A 23177-nucleotide genomic window follows, 5' to 3' on the forward strand; every position below is an offset into this window, starting at 1 on the left:
TCCCTTTCTCTCTCTCTCTCTCTGCCTGCCTCTCCATCTACTTGTGATCTCTCTCTGTCAAATAAATAAATAAAAATCTTAAAAACAAAACAAAAAAAAAACTGTGTAAAAGTACTATATAAACACCATCTTATTTTCATAGTTGTTATTAGCGAATGTGTGTGTGTGGCAGCTGTTCAGATAGACCCTTTGTAGAGAAACACTACGCTGGTCAATCAAGTCTCCTTTTTTCACAGAGTGTTATTTAAATATGTGTAATATAAACAGGTAATGAGATGAAGATGAAGATTCTTACCCCTAAGGAACAATAATGGTGGGAGAAAGGTAGAAGAGGAACCTCAGCATCTAACATAAAATTGTGTCCCTGAAAACCTAATTCTTTCCTAAAATTTTAAATATTGTCACTATTGCTCGGAAAGGTTACAAAAGCAGGAATTCTTACTAAACCACTCCTGCTTTACTTTCCATTTTTCTTCCCGATGCCTGTTTTCTAGCCTTGTTTTGTTTTGTTTTGTCCTTTCATTCTCTTTGTCCTTTCACTTTTACTTTTTGTGTGGTACTTTTCAAATGTTGACTAAAGGAAAGATAATGGCATAATGATCCCTGAGCATCTTTCATTCAACACATTTTCCTAATTTTGTTTCACCTCACCCTCTCTCTGAATCATACTTTTCTTGCCCTGCCGGAGTATTTAAAGCATTTCCCCTGAACATATTTAGGTGTATGCATCATTGGGTGATAGGATTTTTCAAGGACATGATCGTCATGCCTTTTTTTTTTTCTTTTTTAAGATTTTATTTATTTATTTGACAAAGATCACAAGTAGGCAGAGAGGCAGGCAGAGAGGGGGTGAGGAAGCAGACTCCCTGCTGAGCAGAGAGCCTGATGTGGGGCTCTATCCCAGGACTCTGGGATCATGACCTGAGCCAAAGGCAGAGGCTTTAACCCACTGAGCCACCCAGGCTCCCAATCGTCGTGCCTTTAACACAGCCACCAAAATTAACAGAAATTCCTTTCTGTCACCCAGTACCTAGTCTATCATCCAATTTTCCTATTATTGCAAATATGTCTTTTTTTTTTTCTTCTTTACTGTTTGTTTTTAACAGGGTCCAAACATTCCTTCAGCAGTGCCCAAAGTCTGTCTCCTTCTTCTAGGTTTTGGTGTTTGGGTTAATGGGGCACTGTGCCATTTTTGTTGAGGAGGAGATGAGTCCTATTATGGATTTGACTGATTGCTTCCTCTTAGTATCATTTAGCTTGCTCCTCTGTCCCCCTTATTTCCTTCATACTGATAGTTACATTTTTGAGACTCAATTAGATTCAGGTTTTTAACATTTCGTAGGTGCTGCTCTAGATCTCCTATTATTGATATTATTGAGGCATTTAATTAATGGTTGTCTCTTGTTTAGTGATACTTGGATTTGGCCATTGACACAATCCAGGTGGTTTCAGCCTGACCCAGTTTGATGTAAGATTCCCTATTAAACTTTAACTTAGGTTATTACTTACATCCCTTATTTACATCCATTATTGCACTAGGAAATGGGAATTTTCAGGGCACCTGGGTGGCTCAGTCGATTAAGTGTCTGGGTCTCAATCTCAGCTCAGGTCATGATCTCAGGGTCATGAGTCCAGGTCCCACATTGAATCCTACTTTAAAAACAAACAAACAAAAAAGGAAACAGGAATTTTCTATTCTGTTATTGCACCTGAATTTATTATCTGGAATTCTATAAAGAAGACCCTTTTCTCCTCCTCTTTGATTGCTTCTATTTGAGTAGGCCCAGGTGTTTATCATGAGAATGATCCCTTTTTCTCTGCATGTATAAAAACTCTCCTTTCTGAGTCCTACATCCCTCTCTTTTCTCCCAAAATTGCATCGGGATCAAATGTTAGGACACTGTCCTTCCTTCCTCCAGAGCACCCACGTAATATGCAGATCAGCCTTTATTTGGTCACACAGGAAGAATCCTTTCATTTCCATCCTTTGCATTTTTAAACTATACTATCGAAAACATGGGATAATTTATCAGTGTTACATGGCATATGATTACAGCAAAAAGTTTGTCATAAATGTCTAATCTCACAGAAGCACTTATGGAGAACCTTCCTAAGAACTTTTAGTATCACTTGCTTCTTACACAAAAGCAGTACATACAGACTGTTTCCAGTAATACTACAATGTAGTACATTGTCTCCATTTTAGTAATGTGTACTCCATATTAGCAATCGATAATTTCCATCAGTGGAATTCTGCTTTTATGTATAGCACTCAATTCCTAACCATACAGTCTGTTTGAAAAGTTTCATGACCTAGGCAAAATACTAGAACTTGAAAGGCAGACTGTGGGTTGGTTTGTTCTAAAACATGGGTGGTCATCATTGTAGTGCAGGAGGGAGTCTTTTTTTTATTTCATTTGACTACCGTTTTAGAATCTAGCCTAAAACTTTTAAAGCAGCATTTCAGGAGACTGTGTACATCATTTAATGACTGTTTTTGATTTTCTAGAATTCTTTGCTGAACTGGATAAAGCAATGGGCCCTCTCATCTTTAATGCGAGCATCATGACAGACCTCGTTCGATACACCCGCCAGGGACTGCACTGGCTTCGCCAGGATGCCAAGCTGATATCTTGAACTGAACACATTCTCGTTGCCTCTGATTTTCTCCACAACACTGTGTCACATCACAAAGGAAAACTGCCATAACATACCACCTAGTCGACACTAAGAATGAGGAATGGTTTTCTCCTCCCGGGTTCATGTGTTGTTGTTATTTATAACCCAAAGCCACGATGTCAGTTGACCCCTTTAATATTCCCAATATGAAAAGTTACTTAAATGTTTTTAAATCTGCAGCACATTGATAAGATGGTGTCAGTGATCTGTAATAAGCTTGAAATTCCAGTTGCAATTCATAACTAATCAATTGAAATTCTATTTATTTTATTTTTTTAAGTTCCCAGACTGGGGCTAGTATAAAACTTAGTTATTTCTGCCTATAAATTTACGTTGTTGAACATTAAGTGTAAATTTAAGGTAGGCATTTTTAATTTATATACTTGGGGAGCTTTGTTACCTAATGTCTTTTTGTGGTAGCTCTTCTAAGAGTAAGAGTTGGTTCATCTAAAATATGGACATGTTCTTTCTGTACCTACTACCTGATATTATTTTAAATCTTAACTACAGTTTTATTGCAGAATTTATGCTTAGTATTAAGGATATTCTACACATGAAAAATCATTTAAATATGAGAAGATGGCATTCTACAGATAGAAGATGAAATGCGTCTGAGTTGATATGCATTATGTCAAGAACTGTGAATGTGTTAATAACACTATAGCAATCACAAGGTGACTATAGGTTGCATTTAATGCATTACAAAAGAGGGCAGGCAAACTTTCTAGGAGAAGGATATCATGTGAAGGGTTTCATAAAAGGACAATCTTGAACTTCATGGATTGTATTAAAACCGTGTGTTCTTTTTTATTGCTAATAATTTGATAGTTAATTGAAAAAGAGTAAGTTACTATGGAACAAAGGATGATTCCCCCTCCTGAGGGTTGCCGCTTACGTCTCTTTCAGTGATGATGTTTGAAGGGTTGACTCTCTCTTCAGAATTCTTATTTGTAAACTGTTTTTGCCACACTAGATCATGATGCTCTTATGGGAGCATGCAGTGACTCATGCAGGAGTGGGCTGGAGCTTTGCTGCACGTGCTTTTGCTACACAATTTAAGGTATAATGCCCGAGCTAGAGATAAAGTTCTCCTTTTAAACTTGTCTTGTACTGACTCCCTTTGTATTATGAAGGCCCTCACCTATGATTTATATTTCTGATGGGATGAGAAAATTGACACTAGAAAAGTTCCTAATTTGGTTCAGTGTTAGCTCTCTTGGGAAGGGAAGGGGAGGGGAGCAAGGGTAGCGCTTAAGCCAGCTCTGTAAGAGTTGTATATCAGAGTACCTTTCCCTGTAAGGTGCATATCGGAGTCAAAGGTGAGAAATGTGCTCTCTGTTATGCCCTTGTCATGTGCCCCTATCATGTCTGGTGTGCCTTAAATCTTACCTTTGAATGAAAACTCTATGGATTGTTTACAGATATTTTACACTAGGACCAGATCACCCAGTATGGTTGGTCTTTGGCAGTAGTAATGTTCAGTACTCTTTCTTTTTTAATCTTCCTTTAGGGTCACATAAAGATGAATTAGTTTAGAAAAGCTAATGCTTTGGTACATGACTTAGTCTAATTGGGTAATGGCTGCTCCAAAAAAATTGTTTGTCTTTCTCCCTATTCCAAAAATGAATTCATCCAATCAGAAAAGAAGATTGCCCTGCTGTTTATAGATGATTGCTAAGGTTTGAAGTGGGAAAGAAAGGATAGAACATCTCCCAAGCCAGTGGTGCAGTGAATCCTCTGTATATGAGTCATTTTTATATTTATTTCTGAAGCTAATGAACTTTCGTTGTCCTGTAGCTTCATATTTACAGAACTTTTTAATTGCCCTGTACCTCAGGTGATTTTTGCATGTCGTTAGGGATTAGAATCCAGAAGTTATGCCGAAATTAATCTTTTTCTCTTGGAGACATTGCCTCTGAAATCTTGCTCTAACTTATTAGTATGTTTTAGGAACAGTTTTCCTTAAGAGGACAACTTCTCAGTGATTAGGGTAGTTATTCAATGAGAGACTTGACCCTGTTGCTCAAGTAGCTGTATGTCCTGTCCTCTGATTGCTCTTACTCTGATTCCTTACTTTGCAGTGATGTCTTAGAAGTGGATAAGCTTTCAGCCACAGCAGCCAGCAGGGCACCTCTGAGTTCCAGTGTATTCTAATCTCTTGTGTGTCCTGAAAGGCAGCAGGAGTGTTTCTGGGGTCACACTGATAATTTTGTTAAAACATAGTTTCCTGCATGCTTTATGGTGCTGTTCTAAGTTAATTCTCTCTCTGGAACTGTGTTAATTCTTTGGGAATGAATTTTTCAAGCTTTTCATTGTGGAGGGATTTTCCCACCAGGTGGTAACGGGCAGTGGATCAGAATCCTGTCCTAAATAATTGAATTTTCAATGTCATAGTCTATGGAAGCACCACTCCCTTTCCTCTGTGTCCATCTCCTCAAAAGTTTTCTGTGTCTTCATCTGCTCCAGTGCATACTTTGGACTCCCTTTGTAGGCCACCATTCCTCCTTCCTCAATAGGTGTCTTCACTGTTCTCTGACCATTTAAAACTGAATTTGACAAGTGGCTAAAAACTTACTTCGTCTGAGACTTGTACTTAATATATAGTTAATTATAGAAATAGCAGCTATTTAAAAAATCACTCTGTTGACTGCTTTTTAAGACCACACTTGTATGCCAGGAGGCAGCAGCCTGCGCCCCCGGACTCTTCACAGGCAGCCAGTGAACAGTGGATGAAGTCACGTGGTAATATTGCCCAGCCTGGGCTGGGCTGTGGGGAGCACTCCCCTCCAGGTGATCCACCCGCCACAGTCCAGCCTGGGTCCAGTCTTGCTGGGAGTGTTCAGCCTGTTTCTTGCCTCAGTGCCACCTTTTCCTGGGCAAGTAGCCAAGAACTAACTTTAAAAGCGATGAGTACTCCAGATAAATCTTTAGCTATAGTTGCTGAAGAGTGGAGAAAGTTGACCAACTCCTGATTTAATTCTACAGTGAAAAGGTGGTGTAGAGTAATGTGTGCATGTGCCCAACATGCCTGTGCTCTGGCTAGCTCTCCCATTGACGGGTCCATAGGCATCTGGGCCACACTTTGCATTCACTTGTGGCTTTATTAGATTCACTGTTGTTGTTGTTGTTGTTGTTGTTTTAATTGTTGTTTGTTTCTTTTTATTAAAGAAAGGTTAATCAGCTAAATCAGACAAGCATCATTTTGTATTTAATGACAGAAACTTTGGGAACTTACTTCATTGAGTGAGCTTGCATTGTGAAGCAAGAGCCTACAGAAGGCACCTGTTCTAAATGAAAGTTCTGGTTCTGGAGGCTGGCAGCACCCTGGAGTTTCAGAGCAGCCAGAGGTCGCTCCAGTCAGTGATGCCTGATTGTGTAGAGGAGAGGTACACTGTGCACTCTTCTAGGTGTGAGGGTATGCAGCTTTGGATTTTAAAATTATGTACACATACACACTTTATATATATGTATGTATGTATGAAAACATGAAATTAGTTTGTCAACAATGTGTGTGTTTAGTATTTTAGCTTAGTGCAACTATTTCCACATTATTTATTAAATTGATCTAAGACACTTTCTTGTTGACACCTTGAATACTAATGTTCAGGGGTGCAATGTGTATTCCTTTTAGATTGTTAAAGCTTAATTACTATGATTTGTAGTAAATTAACTTTTAAAATATATTTGAGCCCTTCTGTAGTATAATAGGGCTCTTACAGGGTGGGAAGGATTTTAATTTTCCAGTTGCTAATTGAATAAAATGGCCTCATTATGTATTTTGAATTTTAGGAGTTTGCCTCTGGGTCCCAGGAACATCTAAGGGAATGACAGTTTTAGGCAGATTGTGATGATTTTTTTCCTTAAGTAAGTTGGGAAGCAAAGCATTTCACATCCATGTAGACTCCTATCACCCATATTTCCTAATTATGTGGAGCACAGATTTCATTTTGATTTTACATATTAATGCGTTGAGAGAGGCAGACATTTTTCCAGAAACAAATAACACTGCACTTCTAAGGTTGCTATTCAGTAAAATAAAGAGAAAATTGTCAAATGATTTGGAATATGTAGAGGAAGAGGCCAAGTTGGTCATGTCTTTTGTGTGCTTATCTTTCACATACTCCGTGATGGAGAAATTCAGTTTAGACTTCTAGACCTTAGAATCAAGCTGGCAAGTGACCAGAGTAAGTTACTACTGGTAGGTAAAGCACATGCTGATTCTCTTCATTTGAACCGCATGGTTAAAAAGTCACTTTCTCTAGAAAAGCAATGGAAAAATCTCTCCACCTCTTCTTTTTGATGGAATCTGGTCACAGAATAAGGCATTATAGTTAAGTCTAAACTGAGTCTTCTCGATGTTTTAAGTATCCTGAAATAGCAGCCTAAAAGCAATCATTATGTAATGAAGTTGACTTTAGGAATGTCAGCATTGACCTCTCTGTGCCACCATTGCTCAGCTAAGCATAAATTGCCATCCTTAAAAAAAGAAACAAAAAAGCTCTCTAAATGTGCATGGGGAAGAAAAGCTCCCACCCAGAAATTCTAGTAATCTGCAGTTTTGACCTGTTACCGCTTCCACGTAGGGTTTCTTTTCAGCTTTTAACCACTGGAATTTTCTACCTGCTATGTTCCTCCCTGGAAAATATGTTTGGAAATACTGCCTTTCACATCTCTGCCATGGTTATCCATACTGTTGAGTTTGTTGTTGCTGTTCAAGAAGTGTCCCCATTTTATAACTTTATGCACACACCTGGCAAATCATTGACATGAGCATTCAACAGTACTGGGGTTGGGGTGAAGCGGGACGGGGCTCACCACCAGAGCTGGCCCAATTGGCAATGCCTGAAAAGGCACTACTTTGGAGGACCAGATGTGAGGTTGGTTAGCACGGTTATGAAAATTTCTATCTAGCCTCCGTTTTGAATGGTTTTATGAAATTTTGTATATGGAGGATGGAAATGCTTATATATTTATTGAATCCTTTTATCTTATTTGAAATTAAAATTATTTGGTGAATAATGGTTTGATATTTGGGGAGGGTTTTGGAGGGGAAGTAATGCCGCTGATAAATTAAAAGCCTTGTTGATTTTGCAGAAAGGTACTGTTAGTGTCTGGTAGGATGCCTTTGTTTTTGTACATGATCCAAATCTTTGTTTTACATTTCTTTTATCCAAAATATTTAGGCATCTGACATTTTCAACCAAAATTTCAATTATATACTGTGATTTTTATTTGTTGCAATACATTAAAATTTCAGAGGTACTTTGGGGCTCAAAAGCTAGGATTTCTAAGTATGTGCATTTCACATAATAAAGCTGTTAATGGTGAGCAAAGTATTATATACTAACTAGATTTTTTCCACATCTGTATAGTATATTATATGTATTTTGTGGTATTGAGATTATAGAAAGTTTAGAGTGTCAAACATGCGTTTAATGTGTATTTTTAAACAAATTTATGGCAATTAAAATATTTGGAGACAAGGGTATCACATTTCAATTTGTAAAGATCTTTTTAACTCTACTGTGTCATTAAGATGCTTTGTATAATGCCAAACCATAGCTGGAGAAACTAAGTTTAATAAATATCAAATAGATTTTCTGTATTAAAGTTTATAAACACTGTGCTCTTTAAACTTCTTCAACTCTTACTTTGCCTTTTCAATGTAATTTCTGTTTTGTACCTTAGTGTCCACTGCTACTCTGCCTGAAAAATCTGGACCCCCCAGTCCAGCTCTCATTTCCTGATTACAGAAATTCTGAACTTGATGGCCATGCATCCTTTTGCATATATCACAGTTTGCCCTCCTCCAGCAGAAATCCAAAAAAGTCTTTTCTGCTGTTCTTGGGGGCTTGGGTTTTTATTGTTTTATTAAACTAGATTCTTATTCCAGTTCTTCCTTCAGTTAAGTCCTAGACAAATGTGGGCACATCATCAGGTCACAAATGCCAGTCCACCTCTGGCAACTCACTGGAGAGTTCTGACATGGAGTGAAGGACTAGGATCAGGGCCAGGGCCACAGCATGGGAACTTGCCAAGGCTAAACACGTGGCTATTAGGAAACTCATCTTTCAGCCTCTCATCATATTTGTTTCTTAATGTTCACTTTCACTGTTCACCTTACAGACTGCGAAGTCTGCTCTTAGGCAATGCTGGGTTTTTTTTGTTTTTTTTTTTTTTTTTCCTGCAGCATACAAAATGAATTCTTTTCAAACCCTTAAAATTTTGAATTCCAGACTGCAAAAATTTTGAGACATTTAATAGTTTACATAGAAAAATAAACTCTTAAATTGACAAGTTTAGTAATGCTTAGCTACATAACATTCTAAGAAGAAACGGAGACCAGTTTAAAGCATACATCTGTCTTTAAATATTAAAAATAACAAGACTGCTTCACTTAAGTGTCTCCAGCCAAAATGCAGTTAATCAATATTCCATAGAACGGAGCATTGTTGTAGGTGAGTGCTGTCCTCTTTTCCCCTGGTTTGTACATCATTCCTGGGCCACACTTAGGGAACAGCGTCTTTTTCTAAAGGAAAAGAAAGGGTGGTTTTTAAGACAAAGGTCTAGCAGTGCCCAGAGCCAGTCACCTCTTTGCATTTCCTTGCTCTGCTTGCTCTAGCCAACCTCGGGGTAAACTGCAGAAAGCAAAGGAACCACTCTCCAGTGGTACCTGTGTGGAGCTGTTCTTGGTTCTTGAATCCCTCAGGATTCACCAGGGAGCTCCAGGCTGCAACCCAGGCAGTTGCCTGTTCCACTTTTATTCTCAGGTAAGTGTGCTGATCCTTCCTCGGCCTGCGCTCAAGTTTGTGGAATACCTGCATAGCCTTGTGATACACTCGGAATCGTCCCGGCAAGAGGATCCAATGGGCCTGAGGGAGACCCCTCTCCAAAACGGGGTCATTCTCCGTGACCTTCTCTTTGTTGAACTCAGTTCCAGTACTGGGGAGCCATCTGCCTGTAGGGCAAAGAACAATTAACTTCAGGTATGGAAGTGCTGACACCCATCTGCACACCTTGGGCGAATGATGCTGTAGACTCCAGAGCAGAGGGACCCTTCCAAAGGGCTAAGTCCCGTTCTTAAGGTCTGCTTACAATTTCCCCACCAGCACAGTCCCGGCATGTCCACTTCCTACCTGGTTCAACAGCAGCAAGCAGATCATGAGCACTGCAAAGAGCTTGAGGTGCCGCATCTTGCCGGAGGGAGGTTGTTGGAGCCCAGAATCTAGTAACAGTTCCCACTTGCTTTTATAGACTGAAATTCACCTCTTTTATGGTTGCCAGGTGAGATGGGGGCAAAGTTTATATTTGCAGTCAGGGTCGATTTAATAAGTTAATGTCTACCAGAGGAATGTGCTCAAGGCCTGCCTTTCAGGCACGTTGTATTTACTGATCCCTCATCTGGACTTTGAGTGATTATGTTGCTGGCTTGGACCCTTTTACCAAAAGTCAGCACCAACCCCTCCTTCCCTTTGAAAGCCACGTGAAGCCACTGAGGAAAGCCAGGCACCTAGCCACATTTTGATTCCAAAATAGCTCAGTGAGATCACTGTAATCAAAATAGAAGTCTCATAATGAGGTCTTCGTGTTGACGCCTTTCAACCTTGTCTGGGAAAGAAGCACCAATCTGATGTTACAGGCAACTGGATAAGGCCCTTATCTCCCTTCTGTGGGAAGTTGCTTCAGCAAGTGTGACCCAACAGTGCCCCAGATCCCCCTTCTTCATAGATGATTTGTCCTGTTTCCTGCTCCAGATCATCTCCCTAGAAGAATGGACCGAGCTGTGGCAAGTTCAAAGTCTTAGCCTACTTGCCTTCTCCCAGGGCAAAGGCAATCAATACTGATGCAGGACTTGAACTGGGGTTGAATAGAATGGAATATAGGGTTTTTGTTTTGTTTCTAAATGTGTGAATGAAGAGTTAGCAGGGGCTCCTAAGCCAGGGGGATTGCCTGATGGTGGTGACAAATCACACTGCAATCTTTGAATTAATGGGTTTTCCTCACAGTAGTTGACTAGGTCCTTCTGCAGAGCATAGCCTTCCAGCAGCTTCAGGGAAACAGACCAAGCACTGAGATGTCGCTAGAGCCCAAAACATCCATCAGCTTAAGTAGGAACTATTGCAGATCACTAGAACAAGAACGGACAAGTACTAAGTTGTGAGGTATTGTGGGTAATCATTAAATGACCTGGGCATTTTCATAAATTTGGGGGAATAGTGTAACTTTTGAGTATGAATTAGGACTTAAGAGCTTCCTGTGACTGGAAGGATGAGCCAGTAAGACGAAAGTAACAAGATTATTTCTCTGACTGGTGTCTCTGTAAAAAGGTGACTGATACCTCTTCCCAAGGCCTGTATCATTTTCAGGGGTTGGATATTTGCTTTGAGCCTGCCTGTTCCACAAGTTAGAATGGAGGAGATGAGGCTCAGCTGAAGATAGAACAGGATGGTCGCCAATCCTCTTGTCAAGGGAGAAGAGAGTGGTAAGGTGAACCTCAGAACTGAGACAGGGGAAGATGGAGGTGTGACTCCACAGATCTGTCTGTCCTGGTTCTGGTCAGTTAAGGACCATGGAGCCAAGCCCAGAGGGAGACACCAATGCTTGCACTTGAGAAACATGGAGAAGCAGACTAGTCAGCTGCTCCTTCCCTTTACCCCTGTGCTTGGATGTTGAATCACCCCATGTAGGGGCTTAACTAGGAACCTCTGTGGGGTGGGGAAGAAGCTATGTGATGACCTAGTGAACATTGGGTAAGAACACAAACCTGATTAGATAAGCAAGAGACTGAACAACGTGATGTCCTAGAGACAGTTTGGTCTGATGTGGCCTCGGTGCCAGCCTGTTCTTAAGAGAGGGATATGCCAAATGGGATTTGGAAACTGCTAGTTCCAAACACAGGTACTTTCTCCTAATCCTCCATTTCTGCCTCCTGCTACCGCAAGCAAAATCAAATTAGCCTTTTGTGTTATTATACAGCCAGTACCCCAGCCAAGGAAAGGGCCTGAGGCTCCAGTGTGCATAGGGGAAAAGAATAAACCATTCATCAACATGAATGTGACAACACTGCAGAAGCCTTTAGGGTTTGAGCCTCTAATTTTGTATGCCGCTTCTCCCTAAAGAAAAAAGCCTATCAGTTACTGCCCACGGAAGGGACCACTGCTAGGAAAAATATTTCTTTTGTTGTTGTTGCTATGGTTAGATAGAGAGAGAGAACAAGCAGGAGAAGCGGCAGGCAGAGGGAGAAGCAGGGAGCTTCTCCCTGCTCAGCAGGGAGCCAGACGCAGAGCTCAATCCCAGGACCCTGAGACCTCGACCTGAGCCAAAGGCAGATGCTTCACTGACTGAACCCCTCACCCAGGCATCTCAGGAAAGGTATTTCAATGTATGTCTACATTACCTCTGTCACTGTTTTAAATCAGCCATGGAGCAAAAATCAGCTTTGAAAGCGAAGTGGCATCCAGACAATTGTCCACAGCCATCCCACAGTCCTTGAATAGTTGTGAAATCCTACTCCTGAAATTAATAATTTTAAAAAATTCATGGGCTTTCTACAGTGAAGTATTTCACTGAATGAATAAACATACAACTCCATATTCCTTCCAGCAAAAAGGTTTAAGCAGCATTTACTAATTTTAGCCATAGAGAGAACACTTGGCTGGGAGGCAGGAGCGGGGGTTCTACATTAACTAACCACAAGCTAACCCTTTCCCTTAGAGCTTTATTCTTTTTTCTCCCAATGAGATGGCTGAGGCCTCTCAGCCACTGACATTTGGGGGTTCAAATGATTAATTTACAGGAAGAAAATGAGAAGCATGTTTGATAGCTGATTGCTTGGTAACAACTCCCAGGGATTTTCCACCACTGGGGTTAAGTGCGGAGGATGAAATGGGAGAAAGTGCGTGTAGCTCCGTGAGCAGTTTGAAACACATTCCAGGGGGAGAGGAGACCATGAAGGCTCGGCAGTAACTGGAGACTTTTCTGCTGTCCCTGAGTAGGACGTGCCTAATAAAAAATGAAAGACTCTGAAATGGAGAAACTTCCAGGTAAAACTGCAAGGGTCAAAGTGTATTTGCTTTTCTGGGGCTGGACCTGGCACAGACTTCACAGCCTACACTAGATAGGCCTGCATCTCTGGGACTTGGTTGGCAACCTGGAGTCCACTTTGCCACATTGTACAGGGCAGAGATAAAAGCCCTGGTGGGGGCAGGGCCCCGCTGAGGACAGCAGAGTGAAATGAGTAGCTGTGCCCTGGAAGCAGAGGAAGGTGCCACACCCCAGGGCTAGAGGCTCCACGTGGATGGTTACAGGCATTGCGGCCCACAGCAGTGGTCCCTTTCTTCCTTGAGAGATTTCACTCATGTTTTCCTTTTCTTTGTAGATTTTGGCAGACAGAGTGGTCCCTAAAATCATCCCAGATCCCATGTCACATACAGGAACACTGAGCTATACAACTCACCACATTCCAGCCTCCCCACCTACCTCAGCACCCTGCTACACAGGGCTCTGTGCCCCCCAGCTTAGAGAAGTAAGCCCTTTGGGGAGAGACAGGCTTACAGCACACTTTCATAATTTCCTTCAAAGGCAGAAGCTCAGCAGGTAACAGGGCTTATAGCAGGGTCTTCTCAGAGCGCTACTGGGATAGAAAGGATTCAGACCCATACTTGGTGCCTGGTCACCTGACCTGAGCTGAGAAAGGGTACATTTGCTTTTCAGCTGTTATATCCAAAGTTGCCAAGGAACAGGAAGAAATAAAGTCTTGTGGTAAAATGAAGTCAAGAGGATGGGAGAGGGTAGCCATCTCCTCAAAGCTCTGGGCTAGCCAGAGGGAGAAAGATGAAAGGCCTGTCAAGGAAGTAGCTTTCGCTGGTGCTGTTCAAACTATGTAGTTGGTTAAGTGCCTGCCTTTGGCTCAAGACATGATGCTAGAGTCCCCAGGACAGAGTCCCATGTCGGATTCCCTGCTCAGCGGGAAGTGTGCTTTTCCCTCTCATCCTCGCCACTGGGCACCAGCCCCCTACCCTGTACTCTCCCTCCCAAATAAGTAAAATCTTAAAAAAAACAAAAACTATGTAGAATGAAAGATGAGTGGTGCATTTACATCTTCAGGCCCACAGCTTCATCGGATCCTCAACAGTCTATGACCCAAACATGTAACAAACCCTGAGAACAAATACAGAGAGCCCAGGAAAACTGGACCATGTTGGGTGAGGCAGGAGTTTTCATCGTAGTTGTTCTGTTAAGCCTGCCAGACTCCTACAGATCACTCACTCCACCATTACCACACCCTATGGCTTTGTATTAATACATCGTCTTACAACAAAAAGGTCAAAGCTCAGGAACACAGGTTTCTTTCTTGTATCATACAGTTGAAGCAGCACAGGTTAAGAGTTATGGGCCTAAATTCACCAGACTCAGGTTCTTTATCCTGCCTCCCAATCAATGCAATTTATATTACCTTTTTTTGTTTGTTTTGAAGCATTTTAACTTCAGTTCCTAACAGATGAGAATTCAGAAAAAAATTATAGCCAGAAGCTGAACTACACTGTAAAAGTTACTGCTCTGGACAAGCAGCAAGTATCCTTAGAAGTGAGGAAATTTCTGAAAATGGAGCAGAGAACCAGAGGCATAAAACTACCAACACCTACCTCTACAATTTCCAGGTAGAGGAAGGGTAGCTTTCTACTAAAAAGATAATTTAAAGGCTCTAAAACAGGAAAAAACTTTTTAGTAAAGGGCCAGAGAGTAAACATTTTTAGCATTATGGCCCACTATTACCAACCTGGTACAAACACAGGCAGTTTAGCTCTAGAGGCCAAGGGGTGACCTCACCCCCTCCTCTTTTTTTTTTTTTAAGTTTTTATTTATTTATTTGACAGAGAGATCACAAGTAGGCAGAGAGGCAGGCAGAGAGAGAGAGGAAGGGAAGCAGACTCCCCTCTGAGCAGAGAGCCCGATGTAGGGCTCCATCCCAGGACCCTGGGATCATGACCTGAGCCAAAGGCAGAGACCTTAACCCACTGAGCCACCCAGGTGCCCCTCACCCCCTCCTCTTATAGCTGACTTCCTTCCCCTTGGGCTAAGGCAGACCTGTCTTAGCAGGAAAGGTAGTCTAGTATAGCTTTTTTTTCATTTTGGTCAAATTACTTACTCTCACTGCACTCCTGGGTCCTCATGTGCAAAATGACTGCAATAACGATACCTAATTCAAAAGTAGTTGTGAAGTTTACAAGTACTTATTTGTGTAAAGGGCTAAGTACCTGAAACACAGTAATTATAGTTACCAAAATCTTGTTATTATGGGAGGAGACCACTGGGAACCAACCCCAGAGTTCATCCCACACACAAGTGAAAAGCTGCAGAAGTAGATGCCGCTAATTTCTTGTAGATTATAGAACAAGCACTGAGTCCAGATCCTTTACCAGACTTGCAGACCAGCCAAACTGTTCAGGACTCAGGCTAGGAAGGGGAGGTCACGAACTTAAGCATCAGCAGTCACACCAGGGACTTGCTCACAAAAACGCAAAATCACAGAAGTGCAGTTCATAATAAGTTTAATACGGGCTTCAAGACACTACAGTGTAGACTCCTCTCCCAGAGAAGGGTCCCTCATACACCGGTAATCACTATTCAGATGAATGGCTCACTTGTCGTTTTCATAGGCGGCTGGATTCTTCCTCTTGGATTTCTCAAACTCCTGGGTCCCCCAAGTGTAGACAAGATAAAACCCTACAAACGCTTTAAAAATAAAAAGTGAGAGTAAGTAGCAAGCCCATGGAAGACACCAGGGTACTCAGTCTTCTTTTCTGACTCACTGCAGGCTCCGCCCTACTGTCTCTTGTTTCCAAGAAGCCACTTTTAAACCAGATGATCAAGGACGGTTACACCACACTTCCATTTTACAGGTGACCAAAAGGACGGCCCATTCCAGGAAAATCCATCACCAAAGCTTCCCTCTCTCCCCGCAGATGCACATTTAAAAATATGTTAGTGAGATAGATGAGATGTAATGCACGTAACATATACTTCGCCCTTTAACACGCCAGTGCACACTTCTTTGGGGTTTGGGGGGTTTTTTGGACAATTCACAATGCTCTGTAACCATCATTACTATCTGCTACCCATTTCACACAGAACAGTTCATCGCTACGAAGTGGGTAAAGATGACCTCAGAGAGAGACGCCAGAATCACACAAGTGACCTTGGGCCCGCTGTTCGTGACTCGGTTTGCTCCTCTGTGAGATGGGGAGGATACACTTGTGCTGAAATAATGGAAAACGCGTGTGTGGCAAGCAGAGGGAGCTCAATGAGGGGGCCCGCTGTCACTCAGTGTCTAACAGGAGTCCAGCCCCCCAACCCGGCCAAGGCACTCACGGGGCACGACGCGAAGAGCGCACGCCCGCGTGCGGCGGAGCACGTTGGGGATGCCCTTGCTGAAGTAGTGCGGGAAGGCGCGCTGCTCGAAGGGCGACAAGCTATAGGTGATCACATGCCGCATGCGGGTCAGATTCCCAAACGTGCGGCCCATGGTCGCGGCGGCGTCTGCAAGACGAGGGTAGACGGGCGCTTGCCTCAGTCCCGGGACGCGCCGTCCTGGACCCAAGACGCCCTCCCCAGAGCTCCTCACCCTTCCCCGCCCAGGCGGCGCCCCCACCCTCCCACGGACTCCCACTACCGCGCGCCCGGACTTCACTCCCGCGCGGGGGTCACCTCGCCCTCCACAGTCGCGGGAACCAGCAGCCTCCTCCCGTCACTTCCGCTAGGTTTGGAAGCCGCTCCAGGAAGCCGTGAAGTCACTTCCGGGGAGTACCATTTTCCGACAGTCTCCAGGGGGAGGCGCCGTTGCTGCCCATTCTGCAGGGAAGCGCCCCGGCCGGTCGTGGTGGCCCGGGAAGGGGCGGGGCCCAACCTGAGGCTCGGAGTACGCAATGGGATTTGCGGCCTCGGGCAGCCGCCGGAGGCTCCCCTGCTTCCTTTCAGCCTCCTTCCCGGCTGTGGAGCCGCAGGAAGCGGCCGGGGCTGGGAGGCACAGAGACGTGGTGAGAGAGGGGCCAGCCGGCGTCGAGGGCGCGTTGTCCCGGCCGGGCCCTGAGGGCCTGCGAGGCCAGCGCCTGTGGAGAGCACCCTGAGGCCGGAGGAGGGCCGCCGCTCGCAGCCTTCTGCGCTCTGGTCCAAGCGCTAAAGGGGTCGGTTCTTTTCAGAACATCAGCGACCCAGTACCAGGATCAGGGACGTGCATCTGGGGCTTCTCTCGGCTGCCGCGGTCCGAGAATCCACTGGCGGGTCTCAGGCTTTCCCCCGGTAGAATAAAAGCGTTTCCTCAAATTGCGCCCCACGGAGTTCCCAAGGAACGGGCAAACATATGATAACCGGCCGTGGGTGGCGGTAGGAGAAACAAGGCGACCTCCACAGTCGCCGGCTTGCCACCACCTCCTACCCAGGTCTGGCCGGGGGCAGGCTGCGGTGCCGGGTGGGGCGTGTCTGCCGCCAGCGCTTCACTGCCGCGGGGGCGTTCTCGGCGTTTCCGAAAGCACTCTCTACGGAAGGATGCTGCGGGCCTGGCCTTTCTGCCTGACGCAGAGCGTCTGTAAATGTTTTTGTTCATAGAATTGCCAGCCATATGTGATGTTGGAGTAAGCTGTCATTCAACAGTCTGCGTGTGTTTTATGGAACCCTGCCTCGTAGCCTGGGGCCAGAGAGTCTTGGCAGGAAATGAGCTTAAGACGTGCAGAACGTCCCTCAGTTTCATCAACGTAGATACTGCACTGACTGCTTCTGGATCTTGTACCGTGAGTGTGGGTTGACTTCCTTCCAGCATGGTCTCCTCACGGGTGCACTGACTGGATATGCCCTCATTTCAGTCTCTCATGGTGTACCTCGTTTTCCTAAAACATCATCTCTAGCTTTTTTTTTTTTTTTCAAGATTTATTTATTTTTTTTGACAGAGCGAGATCACAAGTAGGCAGAGAGGCAGACAGAGAGAGAGAGAGGAGGAAGCAGGCTCCCTGCTGAGCAGAGAGCCCGACGCGGGACTCAATCCCAGGACCCTGAGATCATGACCCGAGCCGAAGGCAGCGGCTTAACCCACTGAGCCACCCAGGCGCCCCTCATCTCTAGCTTTGTCTCAGCTCCAAAAACATAAGTCCTATACCAAGGACAAGAGCACCCTAGCGAATTAAATTAATTTTTAAAAAACCGTGAAACCCTGCAAACATCTCTAAACCTTTCAGCCAAAATATATACAGATAAATGTACAGACCAAAGCAAAGGATCAAGATATTATATTTAAACATGAGTCAGGGTTCAAAGCGATGTCCTTTTTAAAGAATATTCCAGTATTCCAAGTACATATTCTGTAGGAAGCTCCCTGAAAACTGGGCAACCCAACAGTTCTCTGCTCTCTGGAATTTCAATGCCAGTTGTGACTTTTTCTCACTCTCCAAATCAGCATGCAACAAGTAATTATTCTAAGCACCTGGAAGCCAGAGAGGTGAGGAGGATGAAAGAAGAGAAAGAGTGAATCCAATACACTGCGTATCAACAGATCTTCCTATTACCATGAATGGCTTTCCCATTTGCTCTGAAAGTTTGAGCAAGCGCCTAAGGAACATTTTAAGAATATTAGTCTTGGGTGCCTGGGTGGCTCAGTGGGTTAAGTGGCTGCCTTCAGCTCAGGTCATGATCTCAGCGTCCTGGGATTGAGTCCCGAATCAGGCTCTCTGCTCAGCAGGGAGCCGCCTGCCTCTCTGTCTACTTGTAATCTCTCTCTGTCAAATAAATAAATAAAATCTTTAAAATTAAAAAAAAAAAAAAAGAATCTTAGTCTCAAAAAAATGGGTGCTTTTGAGATCATTTCTCAATTCTCTTGGCCTTTTGGTTTGCATAACTAGTCCATTGGCGTAACAATAACTTAAAGAGTTTTAAATAAATCCCTCTTTAAAGGGGGGGTGGTGGTTGCCTGGGTGGCTCAGTGGATTAAAGCCTCTGCCTTCTGCTCAGGTCATGGTCCAGGGTCCTAGGATGGAGCCCCACATCAGGCTCTCTGCTCAGCAGGAAGCCTGCCTCCCTCTCTCTCTCTGCCTGCCTTTCTGCCTACTTGTGATCTCTGTCAAATAAATAAATAAAATCTTTAAAAATAAAATAAAAGGAGGGGGGAGAAGATAGAGAAATAACCAGAATGCATCCATATCTAATGAGGACAAATTGGATAAATAAGACGTTATCAGCAGTTAGATGCACAGCTGACAAAAATTATCTTCAGCTAGGCATCCTTGAGGTCTGATTACAGAAGTGACCCTAGCCTACCTACACACCTAAAATTTATTTAAAAGACTGAGCTAGGCCCTTCCTGGCTTTTTAGCAAGAAGACTGGTAGGGGGAAATGTATCCCTTGCTAGTTCTTCCAGGCCATGGCGCTTCTCAGCAACTTCTTCCTTTGGTTTTTCTGCTTTTCCTGGCTGTGTTTTCCTACTAGGCTTGGTTCTCAGGCTTCTAGAGGAGAAACTCAGATTGCAGCTGGTGCTGAGTTGAAGTCTGAGGCTGAGCCTTGGTCCTTGCTGCGGCCTCTAGATGAAAGAGACAGATCTGACTTCCTTTCTCCTGTTTTCAGGGTTCTGTATGATGGGCAAGGTGGCACCCCTAGACTGCAGCCAGACTCCAGAGCTTTGCGCTACATGAAGAGGCTCTATAAGGCATATGCAACCAAGGAGGGAATCCCTAAATCTAACAGAAGTCCTTTCTACAACACTGTTCGACTCTTCACATCCTGTGCCCAGCACAAGCAGGCTCCTGGGGACCAGGCAACAGGTATGTAGAAGCAGATTGGTTAATGGGTGGTGGGAAGATGATACAGTTGTCTGTGTTTCAGTTACAGAATGGAGCTGGGCCTTACTCCTTAAATTACTTCTTATTTTGCATGATTATTTTTTATTTTGAATGATTACTTTTTATTTTGCATGAATACTTTTTTTCTTTTTTTAATTTATTTATTTGACAGACAGATCACAAGTGGGCAGAGAGGCAGGCAGAGACAGAGAAAGGGGGAAGCAGGCTCCCTGCCAAGCAGAGAGCCCGACGCGGGGCTCGATCCCAGAACCCTGGGATCATGACCTGAGCCGAAGGCAGAGGCTTTAACCCACTGAGCCACCCAGGCGCCCCAACATGAATACTTTTTATTTTGCGTGATACTCAGTACCCACACTGAAACAAATTTGGTAGTTGAACTGTTTCTTTTTCATGCCCTCATGGATTAACGTGGGCTCATATGGTAGAAGTTTATCTTTTTTTGATATTTTATGTATTTGAGAGAAGGGGAAAGAGAGAGAGAGAGAGAACATGACAGGGGAGAGAGTCAGAGGGAGAAGCAGGCTCCCCACTGAGGGACTTGATCCTGACACTCCTGGATCATGACCTGAGCTGAAGGCAGGCGCTTAACCAACTGAGCCACACAGGCGCCCCCATACGGTAGAACTTTAGAGCTAGAAGCGACTTACTGGCTCTAAAGACTGAGCAGAGTGTTGCTGGAGGTCAGCATTTTCTCCAAGGTCACAAAATCAAGACTGGAAACCAGGTATTTTAACTTCTGTTTTCTTATTCTCATTCTATCCATGCTGACCTGGAAATATGTCTAAAACGTCTCCTAGCTACTGGTATATTGTGTTAAATAGCATGTTTTCCCCTTGTTTGTTGCTTTCTGTGTGAGGAAAGCGGAAGACCGTGTTTGTAACAGTAGGTCCTCCCAAGAACAAAGTGTTAGTCATCAGTCTGACCCAGCACCTTGAAGTCCTGTGTGTGTGAGAGAGAAAGGAGCGGTGCTTTAAAACAAACAAACCTGGATTCACTAGCTCATGACCAAAACCGTTCTAACTTAGTGGGTCAACTGTGGCTGTTTAAAGCCTTCCCACCTTCCTTGAGGTCTTATTCTACTAGAGTGGTTTTAAAGCTTCCATTTGTTGTCAATCTCAAGTGTTCCAAATTAGACCATTATGTTCTTCATCGACTCTGTTCATTAGGTCTTAGAAAGTTTTCTTAACAAGGCTGGTAAATGTGTTTATTACAGTTACCTCTCTAGAGACTCTCCAAGAGAAAAATAGAATTTACTAGCTTCTATGTTTGGAGCCAATGGCTGAGCTTGGGAAACCAGAGATTGGGAAATGTAATGATTCTCCATTGTTTATGTTCACCACCAAAACTGTTGTGAATTTCTGGTGATAAAATAGCCAGTCATACTCGCTGGCAGTTATTTATGATGTCTGTGCCCTGTATTTTCTCTAAAACTGACCACCCCCCCAACTCCCTTTCTTAAGGCTGGAGGAAGTGGGGAAAGAGAAGGGAGAAAAAGCATGATGAAGGACACATGCCTTGATATGACTTGCTGTTTGGTTTTTGTATTAAAGCACTGCTGGTGGGTTGTTTTTCTTCTCAGGATCCGTTCCATCAGTGGATCTGCTGTTTAACCTGGATCGTGTTACTGCCGTTGAAAACTTACTGAAGTCAGTCTTGCTCTATACTTTCAGCAACTCCATTTCTTTTCCCTCTACTGTTAAATGTGTATGCAACCTGGTGATCAAAGAGCCAGAATTTTCTAGCAGGACCCCCAGTAGAGCTCAGTCCTCATTTAACTTTAACTTACAGTTTGAAATTAAAAAGAAATACAGATGGTTTGAGGTTGATGTGACCACTCCTCTTCGGCCGCTAGTGGCCTCCAACAAGAGAAGTATTCACATGTCTGTCAATTTAACCTGCGAGAGAAGCCAGCGGCAGGATTCTTCAGCCTGGGACAAGCCATTTAACGTGACTCTTCTGGTGCCCCCCTCACTGCTTTTATATCTGAATGACACAAGTGCTCAGGCTTATCACGGGTGGTATTCCCTTCGCTACCAACGGAGGCCTTCACAGCGTGCTGACCAGAGCGGTGGTCTATCTGTCTGCTCCAAGGGAAGAGGGTCGGCTGAGGGTGTAAGATCTTCCCGTCACCGGAGAGGTCGGGAAACTGTCAGCTTGGCATTGAACAAGCCTCTGGTTCCAGCTGCTTTGAATCTGAGTGAGTACTTTAAACAGTTTCTTTTTCCCCAACATGAGTGCGAGCTCCATGACTTCAGGCTTAGCTTCAGCCAGCTGAAGTGGGACAACTGGATCGTGGCCCCGCACAGATACAACCCTCGATACTGCAAAGGGGAGTGTCCCAGGGCAGTTGGATATCGGTATGGCTCACCAGTTCACACCATGGTGCAAAACATCATCCATGAGAAGCTCGACTCCTCAGTGCCAAGACCGTCATGTGTTCCTGCTAAATACAACCCTCTCAGTGTTCTGACCATTGAGCCAGATGGCTCAATCGCTTACAAAGAATATGAAGACATGATAGCCACTCAGTGCACCTGTCGTTAACATACGGTTCTGTAAGCTAAAACCTTGAGCCTCTTCTGTAAAGGACACACTGTGTGCCTCTCTGTGCCTTCAAGGGAGAGTGCTGTGTCAAATGGCTGTAACCCGCTCTGTGATGCGTAAGGATGTTGTGAGCCCATCCTGGGGCCTCCATCAGTGTAAAGTAGTAACATCTGCCTTTATTTTCAAATGTAAAAGAAATTTCTTTGGAGGGCTTTAAATTTTTGTTCCTGAGCGATTTTTTTTTCTTTGCATTGAAGTTTTGTTTTTGATATAAGAAAAAATATCTTAATGTAAATCTTGGTTGGAATTGCAGCTCTAAATGAACAGTTCAGAGGGCTATAGTTTTATTTAATAGAAGAATAAATCCCTCTCAGTGGCATTAATTGACCATGTGTGTGCTTTTTTTTTTTATTATTTTTAAAGATTGCTTTTAAATGGTCTTTGGGGAGGGAGAAGAAGTATAATCTGTAAGCTAGACTTGGTATAACTTTTTAGTTAAGAGAGGTTAGCTTTTCTACCTAAAACCTGGTGAAGGACATTTACTGGGACTGGAAGCATGTAACCTAATTCAGCTCTTCGGGTGGCATGTAGAAATAGTGTGGCTCACATCAAACAAAGTAAACAAAGTAACATTTGTCCCATTTATTTAATGGAAATTGCCTTGCAGATTTTTACAAGAAGATTTTTTGAATATTTTCTCCTTTATGTATTTAAAACCTCTGACCCTACGGAAGGAAGTCAGGGAACATTTTTTTCCTCTTTTCATTTTTGTTTGTTTTTGCAGATTTCCCTCAGCTCCCATCACTCCACCCCCAGAAATTTTTTCCAGGTGGATTTGGGAGTGTTGCCATTAAAGGAACCTGGCAGTGATTAGGTTACATTACAGAACAGGCCTGGTTTGTATATCAGGGCTTACATGCGAGTTTTCAATAAATCCTACCTTGGAAGAGTCTTAGAGGCCAGAGTTAGGACTAATGCAGTGTTGCTTGTTACAGGTTCATAACACCCTAATCTATAAAGTAACTCCTAAATGCAAGATGTACTGTTAATTTTTTTTAAGGTGGTTTTTTTTTTGTTGTTGTTGTTTTTTTTTTTTTTTTTTACTTGAGCAG

At 43.5% G+C, this 23177-nt stretch overlaps 4 protein-coding genes across 9 annotated transcripts in view; 2 read left to right on the forward strand and 2 right to left on the reverse strand.

Annotated features, from left to right (window-relative positions):
• AFF4 (AF4/FMR2 family member 4) overlaps positions 1–8284 on the forward strand; it is a 96162-nt gene extending 87878 nt beyond the window's left edge. For both annotated transcript variants that reach the window (XM_044227738.1, XM_044227729.1), the window contains one exon: positions 2510–8284. In XM_044227738.1, the coding sequence (XP_044083673.1) occupies positions 2510–2637 (128 nt within the window). In that variant the 3' untranslated portion in view covers positions 2638–8284. The remainder of the gene's footprint in view (positions 1–2509) is intronic.
• Positions 8285–8902: 618 nt separating this feature from the next.
• Positions 8903–9964, reverse strand: LEAP2 (liver enriched antimicrobial peptide 2). Its single transcript, XM_044227750.1, has 3 exons — positions 9816–9964; positions 9498–9637; positions 8903–9208 (listed from the first exon to the last, which is right to left on the reverse strand). Exons 1-3 carry the CDS (start codon positions 9870–9872, stop codon positions 9172–9174), a joined length of 234 nt encoding a protein of 77 aa, XP_044083685.1. The 5' UTR covers positions 9873–9964; the 3' UTR covers positions 8903–9171.
• Positions 9965–15213: 5249 nt separating this feature from the next.
• On the reverse strand, positions 15214–16469 carry LOC122891839 (cytochrome b-c1 complex subunit 8). The gene is made up of 3 exons (XM_044227824.1): positions 16387–16469; positions 16051–16218; positions 15214–15414 (listed from the first exon to the last, which is right to left on the reverse strand). Exons 2-3 carry the CDS (start codon positions 16202–16204, stop codon positions 15320–15322), a joined length of 249 nt encoding a protein of 82 aa, XP_044083759.1. The 5' UTR covers positions 16205–16218; positions 16387–16469; the 3' UTR covers positions 15214–15319.
• A 173-nt stretch (positions 16470–16642) lies between these two features.
• Positions 16643–22448, forward strand: GDF9 (growth differentiation factor 9). 5 transcript variants are annotated; one of them, XM_044227795.1, is made up of 4 exons: positions 16643–16715; positions 17284–17465; positions 19286–19482; positions 21101–22448. In XM_044227795.1, exons 3-4 carry the CDS (start codon positions 19350–19352, stop codon positions 22063–22065), a joined length of 1098 nt encoding a protein of 365 aa, XP_044083730.1. In that variant the 5' UTR covers positions 16643–16715; positions 17284–17465; positions 19286–19349; the 3' UTR covers positions 22066–22448. The 5 variants fall into 5 exon arrangements, with proteins under 5 accessions (XP_044083730.1, XP_044083740.1, XP_044083748.1 ...); XM_044227805.1 differs by lacking the exon at positions 16643–16715 and adding an exon at positions 16740–16862; XM_044227813.1 differs by lacking the exon at positions 16643–16715 and adding an exon at positions 16871–17117.
• Positions 22449–23177: the final 729 nt, after the last annotated feature.

This window comes from Neovison vison, chromosome 1 (assembly GCF_020171115.1).
Source record: "Neovison vison isolate M4711 chromosome 1, ASM_NN_V1, whole genome shotgun sequence".
Classification (NCBI taxonomy): domain Eukaryota; kingdom Metazoa; phylum Chordata; class Mammalia; order Carnivora; family Mustelidae; genus Neogale; species Neogale vison.